This window comes from Ovis aries, chromosome 11 (assembly GCF_016772045.2).
Source record: "Ovis aries strain OAR_USU_Benz2616 breed Rambouillet chromosome 11, ARS-UI_Ramb_v3.0, whole genome shotgun sequence".
Lineage (NCBI taxonomy): Eukaryota > Metazoa > Chordata > Mammalia > Artiodactyla > Bovidae > Ovis > Ovis aries.
In genome coordinates, this window is record NC_056064.1 from 56141344 (window position 1) to 56159133 (window position 17790).

The following is a 17790-nucleotide window of genomic DNA, read 5'->3' on the forward strand; positions in this document are numbered from 1 at the left end:
CTGCTCTGGGCTCCTCTCTCCTCACCCACCACCAGCTCTGCCCTCTCCCCCCAGCAGTGATGTCTCGGCTCCTTGTGGGCAACCCGCCTGGACCCGGGCCACTTGTTCTCCCCAGAGGCACAGAGGTCTGGACACAGCTCTCATCACGTGCTGCAGTTCATCCTCTGAACGAGTGACACCCCTTTCTCCTAATCTGTAAAATGCAGAAGTGGGTGCTGACAGTGGGAAGTGAGCCAGAGACAAGTGCAAAGGAGATTCAGGAGACCTCTTGAGGCTTGAGGGAGGTCTGGCGTGTCTACTTCTGACCTTGGCTCCAGTTCCTTGAAGGGACTGAGAGCTTGTTAGCTCTGAGGATGGGAGGCAGGACCACCTGTCTGCTCCCGGCTCTGTTCCTTCTCGTCATCCCAGGTGAGTGGGGTGGGGCTTCTGACCCTGGAGTGACTGAGGCAGGAGATCCTGAGGGTTTATCCTGGGGGAACATGGCAGGGAACACGGCAGGGTCCATTCGTTCATCCAGACACTTATTTGTTAATCAAATGTCACGTTTACTATCATCTCACAGCTTCTAGGTGCTGGCAAAGAAGAAATCAAACCAAACCAAAGTGTACCCCCCCCCCACCATGGGACAGTGTTTTCCAACCTCGGCCATTCTAGACACACAGATGAATGAATGAAAATGGGGATAATGAAGGAACCCACTCCTGAAGAGCTTGTTAAAGCTTCATTTCTGGCTGCACTGGGTCGTGGGGGTGCTCAGCTCTTCCTCCACGTGTGGAGTGCTGGCTTCTCATAGCAGAGGCTTCTCTGGTCCCAGAGCACAGGCTCCAGGGGTGCAGGCTCCACAGCTGTGGTGCAGGTGCGGAGTTGCCCGCCCCACCCATGGAATGGGGAATCTCCCTGGACCAGGGTGTAACCCGTGCCCCTGCATTGCACCATCGGGGAAGTCCATAAAGTTTTTATTGTGATTTTTTTCCTCACTGTTTTGTTGATTTGGGGCATCCCTGGTAGCTCAGATGGTAAAACATTCACCTGTAAGGCAGGATATCCTGGTTCAACCCTTGGGACAGGAAGATCCCCTGGAGAAAGGAATGGCAACCTACTCCAATATTCTTGCCTAGAAAATTCCATGTCAGACCACGGGGTGGCAAAGAGTCAGACTTGACTTAGCGATAACACTTCCATTTTATTTTGCTCTTTAGACATTTTCTGAGCATGTGGAAATGTTAACTTCTGTTTTATTGTTAATTTCTAGCTTGGTTGAATTATATTCAGAGAACGTTCTCAATGCCTTCAGTCCTTGGGAAATTTCAGTCACCTATTTTGCGGCGGTCTCTTTAATGGTCAATTTTTGTAACTGTTCTCTACGTGCTTTCAAAAAACGAGTTGTTTGAAGTTGTTAGATCGTGTTCCACATACTTCTGGTTGCATCTCAAACTCATGCTGAACAATCACGCTGAATGTTTATTGACTGTAAAGAAGTGGTCAGAGTTTCTGTGAATGGGCTTGTATTTGCATACATGCATGCTAAGTTGTTTCAGTCGTGTCCGAGTCATTGTAACCCCATGGACCGTAGTCTGCCAGCCTCCTCTGTCCCTTGGATTCTCCAGGCAAGAATACTGGAGAGGGTTTCCAAGCCCTCCTCCGGCGGATCTTCCTGACCCAGGGATGGAACTTGTCTCCTCCGGCTCCTGAATTGCAGGCAGATTCTTTACCCCTGAGCCACTGGGGAGCTCCAGGTTTGCGTTGACTTCAGTAAATTTAAATAATTTTTAATGGAGGTCTGATTGAAGTGATTTACAAGGCTCTGAGTGCCTTTATGCAAGTTTCAGTTCAGTTTAGTTCAGTTCAGTCTCTCAGTCCTGTCCGATTTGTTGTGACCTCATGGACTGCAACACGCCAGGCCTCCCTGTCCATCATCAACTCCTGGAGTTTACTTAAACTCGGGCCCATTGAGTCAGTGATGCCATCCAACCATCTCATCCTCTGTCATCCCATTCTCCTCCCACCTTCAATCTTTCCCAGCATCAGGGTCTTTTCCAATGAGTCAGTACTTCTCATCAGGTGGCCAAAATATTGGAGTTTCAGCTTCAGCATCAGTCCTTCCAATGAATATTCAGGCTGACTTCTTTTAGGATGGAATGGTTGGATCTCCTTGCAGTCCAAGGGACTCTCAAGAGTCTTCTTCAGCACCACAGTTCAAAAGTATCAACTGTTCAGCACTGAACTTTCTTTATAGTCCAACTCTCACATCCATACACGACTAGTGGAAAAACCACAGCCTTGACTAGATGGACCTAGACTGAAGATAATGAGCAAGTGAGTGCTGTCCTGTCCTCGCTCTTATCTTACAAAAGCACTTCTCCCAGGAATTTGGGAGTGGAATTTACAGTTCAGTGAACATAATGGGATGTGTCCTGTATGGAGTCCATAGCACATGGAGCCCCAGTGGCAACCACTGTTTTGGTCAGCTTCAAGGAGGCCCCTGCCAGTGCATTTACTACACCATTCCCAGTTTACCACAGCTTACCGGTTTACTACATCATAACCAGTAGGAACAGCCTCCCCACAGACATGTTAAAGGGGCGTTTCAGCTGGACCTCCTGAGGTCGTCAGTGCAGAGTCACCTTCTGTGGAAACGGGTCCTCTGGTCTTTCCTCCCCATCAGAGCAGAATAACACAGGGCTGGCTGCAAATGGACATGACTGGAAATGGAAAGACTTACTGGCCGCAGACAGGGGAAGAGGGGATAATTACAGGAAACTGCTCTTGCTCTGTGTCAGTGTTTGGGTTTCTTCGAGATCTGCAGTTGTGCTTTTATGGGATTTTCCTGGTGGCTTTGGCTAGAATTTTGAAGGGCAAAAGGTCCATCTTGTGGAAGGTGTATTCCTTCCTTGACTGTTACTCAGCTCAGGGGGCCCTTGGGTCTGGTTGAACGATTCACAATGCAGGAGGCTGTGGCCCTACACCCAGGATGGGAGGTGACACGTACATGGATTTGTGTTTCCAGGCTCATCTGCCATCTCGGGTCCCGGAGCAGTGAGAGGTGTGGAGCAGGGCTCACTGACTGTGTGGTGTCAATACGACCCTGGGTATGAGCCCTATGTGAAGTGGTGGTGCCGGGGGGCTGACTGGAGCAGCTGTTGCTTCGTTGTTAAAACGATCCATGGATCAGAGAAGGAGGTGAAGAAGGGCCGCGTGTCCATCAAGGACAATTGGGAAAACCGCTCGTTCACCATGACCGTGGAGAAGCTCAGGGTAGATGATTCAGACACTTACTGGTGTGGGATTGAGAGAGTTGGAGCTGACCTGGGGGACGATGTTGATGTGACCATTGACCCAGGTAAGACTATGTGTGTGTGTGGACGTGTCTCTTCAGGGCCTACTCTGTCCAGGGACCCAACTGTCCCTCAGAGGGAATGTCCCAGGGGTGGGGGAGTCCTGAGGGCTCACGGAGCCCCTGCTGACCACCTGGGCTGGGAGGGGCCGGGCTTCCCCTCGACCCTCTCCTGGCTCCAGGGCCGCCTCCGGGTGGGATCAGGCTTTCCCAGCAGCCTGTTTCCCTGCGCAGTCAGTGCCCGAGTCTGCTCCAGAGCGGATGAAGGTGGTGGTCCCCGTGTCAGTCTGTGGACCAAGGGACCCTCCTCTGTGGGACCTGGAGACCCCGACTCCTGCCAGTGCTTCCCTGGGACCCCTGCTCTGCTGGGGGTGTTCTTGCTCTTTCTGGAATTTGGGGTTGGGTCTTCAGAGCTTCCATGCCCACCCCCTGTTCCATATCCCATCTCAGGGGGAAATCCTAGCCCAGTGGGGAATGCTGTGCTTAATGTCAGGGTCTGAACAGGGCTCCACAGTCAGAAGGCTGCATTTCTGATGCATGAAACCCTGTCAGAAGCCATTTATATGTTTGTGTTGAATGACACTCTTCCTCAATCCATCTAGAAGGCAAGCACCCCTGGGCATGTTAACAGAGGCACCTTGGTTTGACCAGTTTTGTCTGTTGGGCTCTGCTTCTGCTGACCCTCAGACCGGGCAATACCAGCTCACGGGGCACCTCTGGCAGAGAGGGGTGGGCACACAGTTAATAGCTCCCTACACATACACCCTGAACCTGTGAGGCTCATTATACTTGCAAAGCAGAGCAGGTTCATCTCAGTCAACCCTGACAACACTCCTGAAAGGGACTCTCCCCATCACCAGAGCTTAATAACGTCCTCCAAGTGCAGGCTCTTCCTGAGCCTCGGGATTTTGCTCAGGGCTGGTCCTGGCCTTTGAAGTTGCAGATCTTGGCTGTGTCAGCTGCCTGGTAGCCCCCATTCTACTCCTGTCCTTGTGGATAAGTAGATGGGGGAGGCACTAGCTGTGGCCCCATCACAAGCAGCTGGAGCATTTGAATCCCACTCCCTCCAGCTGCCCTTGGCCTGAGACCACCCTGGGCCCCTCTAACCTCCGGACCTGTGCCAGCCCCACTGCCTCTGAGGCTCTGAGTCTCCTGGAGGCCAGAGAGATATGAGCAGTCCAGGCTCTCGGCCCCTCCCTTGGCACTGCTCCAGACACTCAGGATAGGGAGGCCCATGCTTCCCAAATCCCCATCTGACAGACTCAGAGCCATGTTTAGGGTGGCGGGCGGGTGAGCAGGCAGGGTGCTGTGTAACCTGGTCTGTATGTCTTGCAGCACCTACAGAAGCAGTGTCGATCTCCACCCGCGCCACCTCCAATGCCAACATGTTCACAGCACCAGTTGCCCCAGAAGAGAATCAATGGCAACTGTAAGTATCAGTTAGGGCTTTTGATATGCATGAGATATCTGATTGTCTCATTTAACCAACAGATAAGCACTGCGTACCCACTCCTGCCCATCCCCCACCCCCGCTTTTTTTTTTTTTTTTTTAAGTATTTTAGTTTTTTGGATAAGCTCCGTCTTCATGGCTGTGCATGGGCGTTTTCTAGTTGTGGCCCTTCTGGTCCCCGACTGTGACCAAACCCCGCTCCGACAGCAAGTCATCCAGCCCTGTTGCTACTGTTCCCTGTGGCCCAGCCCTTCAGTGGAGTCACCCTTTAGAGTCTGGCCAGAGCTTGTCTCCCAACTCTCAGACTCTGTCAAGAGGGCAAGGACTCAGGGCTCTCTTCCCACTTGCTCCTGGGCTGCAAGTGTCCTTGGAGTCCCCAGACCCTTTGTCCTGGGCTCAGTGCCTTTTGCAGGCCTGTTGCTTCCAACGTTCATCTGTCCCATTTTTATGGAGTGAACTTCTGCATGGCCTGCACTGTGCGGGGCTCCGGGGACACAGACAAGGAGCATCTCCTGCGGAGCTCAGAGATGGAGACTCTGAGTCTGGGACTTGGTTGGGATGGCAGCCAGTGTGGATGGCACGGCTGGTATGTGTGGGCCTCAGCGAGTCTCCTGGTCCAGATTCTGGGAGAGCAGGAAAGGCCTGATAAGTGCTGTTTTCCCTAACTTCTGCTATGGCAACAGCAGTGACACTCATATCTCCTGGCAGCTCACAGAGGCTTTCCTGTCATTATCCTGTTAATTCTTCACCCCTGCCTACACCATTCATGAGAAGAAATGGACAGATAGGCACGTTCCCCATTTACAGAGGAACAAACTGGGTCTCACCCATGCTCCTTAGTGCCCTGCCCAGCCGTTGCAGCCAAAGGGGTTTCTGTATGCTGTGAGATCCCTTTCACTTCCTCCTTCTCTCTCCCTGGCCCTCTCTGCTTCTAGATCTGCCCTATTTCCTATTGCTGGGCCTTCACACAGAATATCTGTGGGCCACCCCCACCTTCTTCCTCCAGGAACACTTGCCTTCCCCTGTCACTTTTGCTCTGTGTTTGGAAAGTTTCTTTCTACCAAACTGCTGTGAATAAGGAATCACTAAGGATCACTAAGGAATATCTTCATTGAATGGATCAAAGGCACCCGTTAAGTATCAGGCAGGGCCTTTGATACACATGAGATGGCTGATCCACTCATTTATCCAAAAATTAAGCATTGAGCACCCGTTCTTACCTATTCCTGTTTTTCCAATTAATTCATTTATTTATTTTTGGCTGCTCTGGGTCTTCATCACTGAATGCAGGCTCTCTCTAGTTGTGGTTGGTGGACTTCTCTCTGCAGTGGCTTCTCTTCTTATGGAGCGTGGGCTCTGGGGTGCATGGGCTTCAGAAGATGTAGCACACGGGCTTAGATGCTCTGCAGCATGTGGGATCTTCCCAGAACAGGGATCCGACCCGTGACCCCTATCACTGGACCACCAGGGAAGCCTGCCCATCCCTGTTTTAGAAATATGAGGGGATATGAGGATTATCCAACTATCCAGCTCTCTGCCTTCCGGGTACTTATATCACATAATCTACGTACCAAACAGAGTTAAGTGATTGATTGCTGACTTCATTTGACAAATTTCTGTGAAGGTGAAGAATAAGGGATGATTCTTGTGTTAGCTTGGCTGGCATGGCAAAGTAACACAAGCCAGGCAGCTTAGACAATGTTCATTTTTCACAACTCTGGAGGCCAGGGTCTGCGGTCAAGGTGTCAGCGTATCTCCTTTCTCCCAAGGGCTCCCTCCTTGGCTGTGTAGACAGCCGTCTTCCTCGCTGTGCATCTCGTGGTTTCCCCTTTGTGTGTGTCTATGTTCTAAGCTCTTCTCCTTCTGATGAGGACACGTCCTTTCCTGCCCAGGAGAGCAGCAAGGGTCAGAACAGGGAGACATGAAGAAGGAGAGTCTGGGGTGTGAAGGTCGTTGTATCCTGGGGTCCCAGGCTGGCCCTCATGTAGGTTATTGGAACCCAGGCTCCAGGAGAGCTGGGAGGAGAGGGCTTGGGGGCATCTCACTTCCTGTCCCTGTGTCCCCCACAGGTCCCTGCTGGGCAGCGTCCACTTCCTGCTCCTGGTCTTCCTGAAGGTGCCCCTGCTCCTGGGCATGCTTGGTGCTGTCCTTTGGGTCAACAGGCCTCTGAGGAGCTCCAGGGGGAAGCCCCAGGAAAACCAGCAGCCCCCATGCTCTTCAACATTGTCCAGAGAGAAAGACCCTCAAACAGAAGAAAAAGGCATTTTTCTCAGGCGATGATGGTGGTCAGTGGCGACTGTGGTTCTCAAGCACCGTGGCTCCCCACTTCAAGAATCAGTCCTCTAGTCCCTGGAAACCTGCTGCTTGAGGCTCCAGTCTGGCTCTAGTTTCGCCCTTCCCTGCACAGCCTCTGGCCTTCATCGTCCTGAGGCCTCCATCACAGGAGAAACTACAGGAAGGAATGGAAGAGCGGATGCCTTCTTCTGGGCCCAGTTCCTTGGAGGACATATATGATCTCAAGTCTGTGTCACACACAACGTAATGCACTTGTTTTTGCATTGTGTGAGGGGCAGGGGTCAGCTAACCGTGGGTTTGAGATTCTCTGTGTGTGCTTGATCGTGTCTGACTCTTTGTGACCCCATGGACTGTAGCCTACGAGGCTCCTCTGTCCATGGGATTTCCCAGACAAGAATACTGGAGTGAGTTGCCATTTCCTCCCCAAGAGGATCTTCCCAACCCAGGTGTTGATTCCATGTCTCCTGCATCTCCTGCATTTGCAGGTGGACCACTGAGCCACCTGGGAAATTCTAGCCCCCATGAAAGTAGAAAAATGTGCAAAACGATGATAATATGCCAACTGCATGTGAAGATATGCAAGTATAAGTGGACAGAGGGACTTTGCTGGTGGTCCAGTGGGTAAGAATCTGCCTTGCAATGCAGGGGCTGTGGGTTTGATCCCTGGTTGGGGAACCATGACTGTGCAGTGCAACAAAAAATTCTGCGTGACTCATGAATATCCTGGGGTGGGGGGTGGTGGTGGGGCACGATGCAGCCGGATAAATACATACATATTTTCTTAAAAAGTGGTCAGAAGACTCTGGCATCCCTGCCTTGATATATTTTGTGTGTTTGAAATGAGATTCTAATACCAGCGCCATTCCTCACGTCCTGGGCACACCTGAAGATGAGAACGACCTCACAGCCTCTCCTTGTTACTATAAGTCCCCACCCCAGTAATATTTCCATTTTCTTCCTCGTCTTGAATGTATTCAGTCTCTCTGTGACTCTCACTTGGGGTCTGTGAGGAGATCCTCCATGCATTTTGGGGACTGTGAAGTAATTCATCAGTCAGACCCTGGAGTTAGAACAGATCAGTGGCTATGAGCTAGTGTAGGCTGGGGAGGGTGGGGCTTGGACAGGACTCTTTCCTTAAAAAGACCGATAGACTAAGAGTCCTGGGATATAAATTAAGTTCTTCCTGTGGTTCATTGTGAAGGAAGGGGGCAGGGCCTCAGGGAGCTAGTCTAGAAAAGGTCAACTGTTTCCTTCTTCTCAAGTTCCTCTGGGACTTTTACTTCTGGGTTGCCTTAAGAACAGAGAGGGAGGCTGCTCATGTTGCCACTCTGTACTTGGGGGAGGGGGCTGCACCAGGAGCAGATGGGAAAGTAGTCTCTTTTTCATTTTTAAAAGACTTATTTTGTATTGGAGTATAGCTGATTAACAATGTTGTGATAGCGTCAGGTAAGCAGCTAAGTGACTCAGCCATGCATATTCATGTATCCATTCTCCCCCAAACTCCCCTCCCATCCAGGCTGCCACATAAGATTGAGCAGAGTTTCCTGTGCTAGACAGTAGGTCCTTGTTGGTTATCCATTTGTTATTTTTTAAAATTAATTGATTTATTTTAATTGGAGGCTAATTACTTTACAATATTGTGGTGGTTTTTGCTGTGCATTCACATGAATCAGCCATGGGTGTACCTGTGTTCCCCATCCTGAACCCCTCTCCCACCTCCCTCCCCATCCCATCCCTCAGGGTCATCCCAGTGCACCAACCCTGGGCACCCTGTCTCATGCATCAAACCTGGACTGGCGATCTGTTTCACTTATGATAATATACATATTTCAATGCTATTCTCTCAAATCATCCCACCCTCGCCTTTTCCCATTGAGTCCAAAAGTCTGTTCTTTACATCTGTGTCCCTTTTGCTGTCTCACATATAGGGTCATCATTGCCATCTTTCTAAATTCCATATATATGCATTAATATATTGTATTGGTGTTTTTTCTTTCTGGCTTACTTCACTCTGTATAATAGGCTCCAGTTTCATCCACCTCATTAGAAGTGATTCAAATGCATTCTTTTTAATAGCTGAGCAATATTCCACTGTGTATATGTAGCACAGCTTTCTTATCCATTCATCTGCCAATGGACATCTAGGTTGCTTCCATGTCCTGGCTATTATAAACAGTGCTGCGATGAACATTGGGGTACATGTGTCTCTTTCAGTTCTGGTTTCCTTGGTGTGTATACCCAGCAGTGGGGTTGCTGAGTAGTATGGTACTTCTATTTCATTTTTTAAGGAATTGTGCCACTGTTCTCCATAGTGGCTGTACTAGTTTGCATTCCCATCAACAGTGTAAGAGGGTTCTTTTTTCTCTGCACCCTCTCCAGCATTTGTTTGTAGACTCTTTGATAGCAGCCATTCTGACTGGCGTGAGATAGTACCTCATTGTGATTTTGATTTGCATTTCTCTAATAATGAGTGATGTTGAGCATCTTTTCATGTGTTTGTTAGCTATCTGTATGTCTTCTTTGGAGAAATGTCTGTTTAGTTCTTTGGCCCATTTTTTGATTGGGTCGTTTATTTTTCTGGAATTGAACTGCAGGAGCTGCTTGTATATTTTTGAAATTAATTGTCAGTTGCTTCATTTGCTATTATTTTCTCCCATTCTGAAGGCTGTCTTTTCACCTTGCTTTGCACCTTTCTCCTTTGTTCTGCAAAAGCTTTTAAGTTTAATTAAGTCCCATTTGTTCATTTTTGCTTTTATTTCCATTACTCTGGGAGGTGGGTCATAGAGGATCCTGCTATGATTTATGTCAAAGAGTGTTTTGCCTATGTTTTCCTTTAGGAGGTTTATAGTTTCTGGTCTTACATTTAGATCTTTAATCCATTTTGAGTTTATTTCTGTTTATGGTGTTAGAAAGAGTTCTAGTTTCATTCTTTTACAAGTGGTTGACAAGTTCTCCCAGCAACACTTGTTAAAGAGATTGTCTTTTCTTCATTGTATATTCTTGCCTCCTTTGTCAAAGATAAGGTGTCCATAGGTGCGTGGATTTGTCTCTGGGCTTTCTATTTTGTTCCATTGATCTATATTTCTGTCTTTGTGCCAGTACCATACTGTCTTGATGACTGTGGCTTTGTAGTATAGCCTGAAGTCAAGCAGGTTGATTTCTCCAGTTCCATTCTTGTTTCTCAAGATTGCTTTGGCTATTTGAGGTTTTTTGTATTTCCATACAAACTGTGAAATTATTTGTTCTAGTTCTGTGAAAAATACTGTTGGTAGCTTGATAGGGATTGCATTGAATCTATAGATTGCTTTGGGTAGTATACTCATTTTCACTATATTGATTCTTCTGATCCATGAACATGGTGTATTTCTCCATCTAATTGTGTCATCGTTGATTTCTTTCCTCAGTGTTTTATAGTTTTCTGTATATAGGTCTTTTGTTTTCTTAGGTAGATTTATTCCTAAGTATTTTATTCTTTTTGTTGCAATGGTGAATGGAATTGTTTCCGTAATTTCTCTTTCTGTTTTCTCATTCTTAGTGTATAGGAATGCAAGGGATTTCTGTGTGTTGATTTTATATCCTTCAGCTTTATTGTATTCATTGATTAGCTCTAGTAATTTTATGGTGGAGTCTTTAAGGTTTTCTATGTAGAGAATCATGTCATCTGCAAGCAATGAGAGTATTGTTTCTTCTTTTCCAATCTGGATTCCTTTTATTTCCTTTTCTTCTCTGATTGCTGTGGCTAGAACTTCCAAAACTATGTTGAATAGTAGTGGTGAGAGTGGGCACCCTTGTCTTGTTCCTGACTTTCGGCGCTGCTGCTGTTGCTAAGTCACTTCAGTTGTGTCCTACTCTGTGTGACCCCATAGATGGCAGCCCACCAGGCTCCTCTGTCCCTGGGATTCTCCAGGCAAGAATACTGGAGTGGGTTGCCATTTCCTTCTCCAGACTTTAGGGGAAATGCTTTCAATTTTTCACCATTGAGGATAATGTTTGCTGTGGGCTTATCATATATGGCTTTTATTATGTTGAGGTACGTTCCTTCTATGCCTGCTTTCTGGAGGGCTTTTATCATAAATGGATGTTGAATTTTGTCAAAAACTTTCTCTGCATCTACTGAGATAATCATATGGTTTTATCTTTCAATTGGTTAATGTGGTATATTACATTGATTGATTTGTGAATATTGAAGAATCCTTGCATCCCTGAGATAAAGCCCACTTGGTCATGATGTATGATCTTTTTAATATGTTGTTGGATTCTGTTTGCTAGAATTTTGTTAAGGATTTTTATATCTATGTTCATCAATGATATTGGCCTATAGTTTTCTTTTTCTGTGGCATCTTTGTCTGGTTTTGGTATTGGGGTGATGATGGCCTCATAGAATCAGTTTGGAAGTTTACCTTCCTCTGCAATTTTCTGGAAGAGTTTGAGTAAGATAGGTGTTAGCTCTTCCCTAAATTTTTGATAGAATTCAGCTGTGAAGCCATCTGGTCCTGGGATTTTATTTGTTGGGAGATTTCTGATTCCAGTTTTGATTTCTATGCTTGTGATGGGTCTGTTAAGATTTCCTATTTCTTCCTGGTTCAGTTTTGGAAAGGTATACTTTTTTGAGAATTTTTCCATTTCTTCCAAGTTGTCCATTTTATTGGCATATAATTGTTGATGGTAGTCTCTTATGATCCTTTGTATTTCTATGTTGCCTGTTATGATTTCTCCACTTCCATTTCTAATTTTGTTGATTTGATTCTTCTCCCTTTTTTTCTTGATGAATCTGGCTAATGGTTTGCCTATTTTATTTATCTTCTCAAAGAACCAGCTTTTAGCTTTGTTGATTTTTGCAGTGGTCTCCTTTGTTTCTTTTTCATTTATTTCTGCCCTAATTTTTATGATTTCTTTCCTTCTACTAACCCTGGAGTTCTTAATTTCTTCTTTTTCTAGTTGCTTTAGGTGTAGAATTAGGTTATTTATTTGATTTTTCTCCTGTTTCTTGAGGTAAGCTTGTATTGCTATGAACCTTCCCCTTAGCACTGCTTTTACTGAACCCCATAGGTGTTGGGTTGTTGTGTCTTCTTTTTCATTCATTTCTATGCATATTTTGATTTCTTCTGTGATTTCTTGGTTATTCAGAAGCATGGTGCTTAGCCTCTATATGTTTGTATTTTTAATAGGTTTTTCCCTGTAGTTGACATCTAATCTTACCACATTGTGATCAGAAAAGATGCTTGAGATGATTTCAATTTTTTTGAAATTACCAAGGCTATATTTATGGCCCAGGATATGGTCTATCCTGGAGAAGGTTCATGTGCACTTGAGAAAAAGGTGAAATTCATTGTTTTGGGGTGAAATGTCCTATAGATATCAATTAGGTCTAACTGGTCCATTGTATCATTTAAAGTTTGTATTTCCTTGCTCATTTTCTGTTTAGTTGATCTATCCATAGGTATGAGTGGGGTGTTAAAGTCTCCCACTATTATTGTGTTACTGTTAATTTCCTCTTTCATACTTGCTTTCATTTGCCTTACATATTGTGGTGCTCCTATGTTGGGTGTGTATATATTTATAATTGTTATATCTCCTTCTTGGACTGATCCTTTGATCATTATGTACTGTCCTTCTTTGTCTCTTTTCATGGCCTTTATTTCAAAATCTATTTTATTTTATATGAGTACTGCTACTTCTGCTTTCTTTTGGTCTCCATTTGCCTGAGATATCTTTTTCCAGCCCTTCACTTTCAGTCTGTATGTGTCCCTTGTTTTGAGGTGGGTGTCTTGTAGAGAGCATATACAGGGGTCTTGTTTTTGTATCCATTCAGCCAGTCTTTGTCTTTTGGTTGGGGCATTCAACCCAGTTACGCTTAAGCTAATTATCAATAAGTATGATCCCATTGCCATTTACTTTGTTGTTTTGGGTTTCAGTTTATAAACCTTTCTGTGTTTCCTGTCTGCTACTGCTACTGCTAAGTCACTTCAGTCGTGTCCGACTCTGTGCGACCCCATGGACGGCAGCCCACCAGGCTCCCCTGTCCCTGGGATTCTCCAAGCAAGAACACTGGAGTGGGTTGCCATTTCCTTCTCCAATGCATGCAAGTGAAAAGTGAAAGTGAAGTCACTCAGTCATATCTGACTCTTAGCGACCCCATGGACTGCAGGCCACCAGGCTCCTCCATCCATGGGATTTTCCAGGCAAGAGTATTGGAGTGTTTTTTGTCTAGAGAAGATCTTTTAGCATTTGTTGAAGAGCTGGTTTCATGGTGCTGAATTCTCTCAGATTTTGCTTGTCTGTAAAGCTTTTGATTTCTCCTTCGTATTTGAATGAGATCCTTGCTGGATACAGTAATCTGGGCTGTAGGTTATTTTCTTTCATCACTTTAAGTATGTCTTGCCATTCCCTCCTGGCCTAAAGAATTTCTATTGAAAGATCAGCTGTTATCCTTACGGGAATTCCTTTGTGTGTTATTTGTTGTTTTTCCCTTGCTGCTTTTAATATTTGTTCTTTGTGTTTGATCTTCATTAATTTGATTAATACGTGCCTTGGGCTGTTTCGCCTTGGGTTATCCTGTTTGGGACTCTCTCGGTTTCATGGACTTGGGTGGCTATTTCCTTCCCCATTTTAGGGAAGTTTTCAACTATTATCTCCTCAAGTATTTTCTCATGGCCTTTCTTTTTGTCTTATTCTTCTGGGACTCCTGTGATTCGAATGTTGGGGCATTTAACATTGTCCCAGAGGTCTCTGAGGTTGTCCTCATTTTCTTTTTTCCTCTCTGCTTCATTCATTTCCACCATTCTATCTTCCACCTCACTTATCCTATCTTCTGCCTCAGTTATTCTACTGTTGGTTCCCTCTAGAGTGCTTTTGATCTCAGTTATTGCATTATTCATTACTGACTGACTCTTTTTTTATTTCTTATAGGTCCTTGTTAAACTTTTGTTGGATCTTCTCAATCCTTGTCTCCAGACTATTTATCTGTAACTCTATTTTGTTTTCAAGATTTTGGATCATCTTTACTATCATTATTCTGAATTCTTTTTCAGGTAAACTCCCTATCTCCTCCTCTTTTGTTTGGTTTGGTGGGCATTTATCATGTTCCTTTACCTGCTGAATATTTCTCTGCTTTTCCATCTTGTCTAGATTGCTGTGTTTGGGGTGGCCTTTCTGTATGCTGGAAGTTTGTGGTTCCTCTTTATTGTGGAGGTTCCTCCCTGTGGGTGGGGTTGGAAAAGTGTCTTGTCAGGTTTCCTGGTTAGGGAAGCTTGTGTCAGTGTTCTGGTGGGTGGAACTGGATCTCTTCTCTCTGGAGCGCAATGAAGTGTCCAGTAGTGAGTTTGAGGTGTCTCTGGGTTTGGTGTGACTTTTGGCCACCGCATTTTAATGCTCAAGGTTATGTTCCTGCATTGATGGATAACTAGCTTGGTATGTCTTGCTCTGAAACTTTTTGGCTCTTGGGTGGAGCTTGGTTTCAGTGTAGGTATGGAGGCTTTTGGATGAGCTCTTGTCAATTAATGTTCCCTGGAGTCAGGAGTTTTCTGGTGTTCTCAAGTTTTGGATTTCAGACTCCTGCCTCTGGCTTTCAGTCTTATTCTTACAGTAGCCTCAAGACTTCTCCACCCATACAGCACTGGTGATAAAACACCTAGGTTAATGGAGAAAAGATTCTCCACAGTGATGGACACCGAGAGAGGTTCACAGAGTTACATGGAGAAGAGAAGAGGGAGGAGAGAGATAGAGGTAACCAGGAGGAGAGGAGGGGGAGTCAAAAGGAGAGAGACCAATCTAGCCAATAATCAGTTCCCTAAGTGTTCTCCATAGCCCGGAACACCCAAAGAGATTCACAGAGTTAAGCAGAGAAGAGAAGGGGCAGGGAGGAGATAGAAGTGACCTGGGGGAGAAAAAGGAGAGTCAAAAGGGGAGAGAGCAATCAAACCAGTAATCACACTCTTAACTAAAAATGGGTACTGAAGATTGGATTCTTAAAGGTACAAAATTGATGACAAATACAAAAAAGAAAATTAAAAATCTAGAGTAGAGGTTAGATTCTCAAAAATACGGTATTTATAAAACAAAACAAAATTGCAAAAATTATAAAATATATATATATATGAAATTTGCTTTTAAAATAGGGTCTTTTTTGCAACATAATAGTAGGTTTTAAAAATGAAAATTAATGGAGTAATAAAGAACTTAAAAATTAAAAAAAAATAAAAAATGATAATAGTAAAATATATTTAGGAATTTCTCTGGAGCTGTTGAGGGCAATGTGGGGTCAGTTCAGTTTCAGATAGTTCCTTGTTCCAGCTTATATTTTTTCTCAAGGTCTATAGGCCCCTTCCAATGTAGTCAATGCTAACTACAGGTTTTAATATGTTGCACCTATTACTTCCAAAGCAGTTCCCATTTCTTTATTTTGGCTCCCTCTGTTTGCAAGTCTGTTCAGGGTCTAATTTCCATCCTGACACAAGGGGGTGAAGGTGGTCATTTATTTAGGCTCACTTTTTCAACTGTGCTGTGGGAAGGGAGGAACACTGCAAACAAATATCACTGGCATGTGTGGGGAGTGCTCGCAGTGTCTGGGCCACACTGGGTTTGCCCCCACTCATGGTGTGTGTGCTTTCCCAGTCTACACTGCTCAGGCTCCAGGTTGCTCTGCAGGGGAACTGTCTGAGGCCGGCCCTGGGTTGTGTGCACTTCCCAGGTCTAAGCCACTCAGGTTCAACTTCTTGGGTACTCCACAAAGACACAGACTTGGTTGGGCCTGCGTTTTGTGTCCTTCCCAGGTCCGAGCAGCTCAGACGCCCAGGTGCTTGGTGAGCACACTCTCCCCAGGTGGGCAATGCATCTTATCATCTCCCTGGTCCCAACCTGGTTTCCTGGGTGCACTGCAAGAATGCTGTCTCAGGTGTGCCATGTGTCTCCTCTGGGGAGCTGATCTCTGACTGTGACCCTCCTGGAGGATGTCAACCATCCAGGACCCCAGGAAGTCTTGGTTAGCAACTGGGAGCCTGCTTGCAGGTTGGTGGAGGATGCTGTTTCTGGTGCCAAGATTGCCCCTTGCCTTCTGGCCGTGGATGTCACCCACCTGCCTCTTTGCCTCTGGAAGGGGATGGGCCGGTTTGCAGCTGGCTAGCTCTCTTCTGGTGTTCATTCAATCCTTTGTTCTGTGAGTGGACATGGTTGCTAACTCTGCCTGAGGGGGAAGATGGCCAGAGGAATGAGGCTGCATGGGGATCTAGACAGGTCCTAACAGTCCACTGAATGACCAGGGAAGTTGATACTTACTGTGCTCAGTCAAAAGTTCCAATGTGGATTTCCTCAAGAGTCTGTTAGAGAGAATTCCCTGGAGGTCCACACTCTCTCTCTATGCATAGACACAGAGACAGGGTCACAGTAAAAAGTTGCCTATCTCTAAGCCAGGACAGACCCTCATGATCTCCTGCCCAACTTCAGTCACTCCAGTGTCTGAAGCACCAGCCCCACTCACCTCGGACGACTATAAGAGCAGAGCCAGGAGCAGCCACGTGGCCCAGCCTCCCATCCTCGGTGGTAACACATGCTTAATAGCCTTCAAGGATGCAAAGCCAAGGTCAAGAGTGGACACCCTGGATGTCCTTAAGGTTTAAGTGAAGCTGTTTGAATCTTATTTGCACTTGTCTTTGATTCATTTCCCATTGTCAGCACCTATTCTACATTTTATATATTAGGAGAAAAGAGTGTCACTCTTTGAGAAGATGAATTGCAGCAGGTGATGGGAGCTGTGTCCAGAAAGACAAAGACAAACAACATATGATTTCATACATAAAGGAATTCAACCCTGAATATTTATTGGGAGGACTGATGCTGCAGCTCCAAAACTCTGGCCACCTGATGCAAAGAACCGACTCATTGGAAAAGACACTGATGCTGGGAAAGATTGAAGGCAGGAGGAGAAGCGGGTAATAGAGGATGAGATGGTTGGATGGCATCACCAACTCCATGGACATGAATTTGGGCAAACTCAGGAACATAGTGAAGGATAGGAGAGCCTGGCATGCTGCAGTTCATGGGGTCATAAAGAGTTGGACACGACTTACCAACTGAACAACAACAACAATCACTTATATGTGGAATCTAAAATATGGGACAAATAAACATATCTACAAAACAGAAACAGACTCACAGATACAGAGGTTAGACTTGTGGTTGCCAAGGGGGAGGGTGGTTCGGGAGGGAAGGAGTGGGAGTGTGGGTTTAGCATATGTAAGCTTTTTTTTTGTAGAATGGATAAACAGCAAGTATATTCTACTGTATAGCACAAGGAACTGTATTCAATATCCTGTGATAAACCATAAGGGGAAAAGAGTGTGTATATATATATATTTATTTATTTATTTATATTTATATTTATATTTATATATTTATATATATATACATATAAATTCTACATGTGTATAACTGAGTCACTTTGCTGTATGGCAGAGATTGGCACAACATCATAAATCAACTATACTTCAATTAAAAAATAAAATTGAAAGAACCATTTAAAAAAATTTGGTCCTGGCCTGATCTATAGCACAACCGTTCTTCTTGGTAAAGGAAATGAGGGTCCCTCTAACTGCTAAGAAGGAGGGGCGCAGATATTTACTGAGGGCGAGAGCAGCATGAGGACTGGCATCTAAACAGGGTTAGTAGGATGAGGTGGAACCATCTCTAGGCTTGATGTGCCCCCCAGCCTCCTGAC

At 45.6% G+C, this 17790-nt stretch overlaps 1 protein-coding gene across 2 annotated transcripts; it reads left to right on the top strand.

Annotated features, from left to right (window-relative positions):
• The first annotated feature begins 258 nt into the window (after nt 1-258).
• On the top strand, nt 259-7867 carry CD300LD (CD300 molecule like family member d). Of its 2 annotated transcripts, XM_012186573.5 has the most exons (4): nt 259-408; nt 3008-3340; nt 4670-4763; nt 6854-7867. In XM_012186573.5, the coding sequence occupies exons 1-4, from the start codon at nt 354-356 to the stop codon at nt 7062-7064; spliced, it is 693 nt and encodes a 230-aa protein (XP_012041963.3). In that variant the 5' UTR covers nt 259-353; the 3' UTR covers nt 7065-7867. The 2 variants fall into 2 exon arrangements, with proteins under 2 accessions (XP_012041963.3, XP_042112350.1); XM_042256416.2 differs by having other exon boundaries at nt 3008-7867.
• The last annotated feature ends 9923 nt before the right edge of the window (nt 7868-17790 follow it).

Excerpts from the sequence above, each read along its gene's own strand:
- CD300LD (XM_042256416.2), top strand. The coding sequence starts at position 354 with ATGGGAGGCAGGACCACCTGTCTGCTCCCGGCTCTGTTCCTTCTCGTC. Across the intron at positions 409-3,007 it reads GTTCCTTCTCGTCATCCCAG|GCTCATCTGCCATCTCGGGT; the intron begins GTGAGTGGGGTG and ends TTGTGTTTCCAG.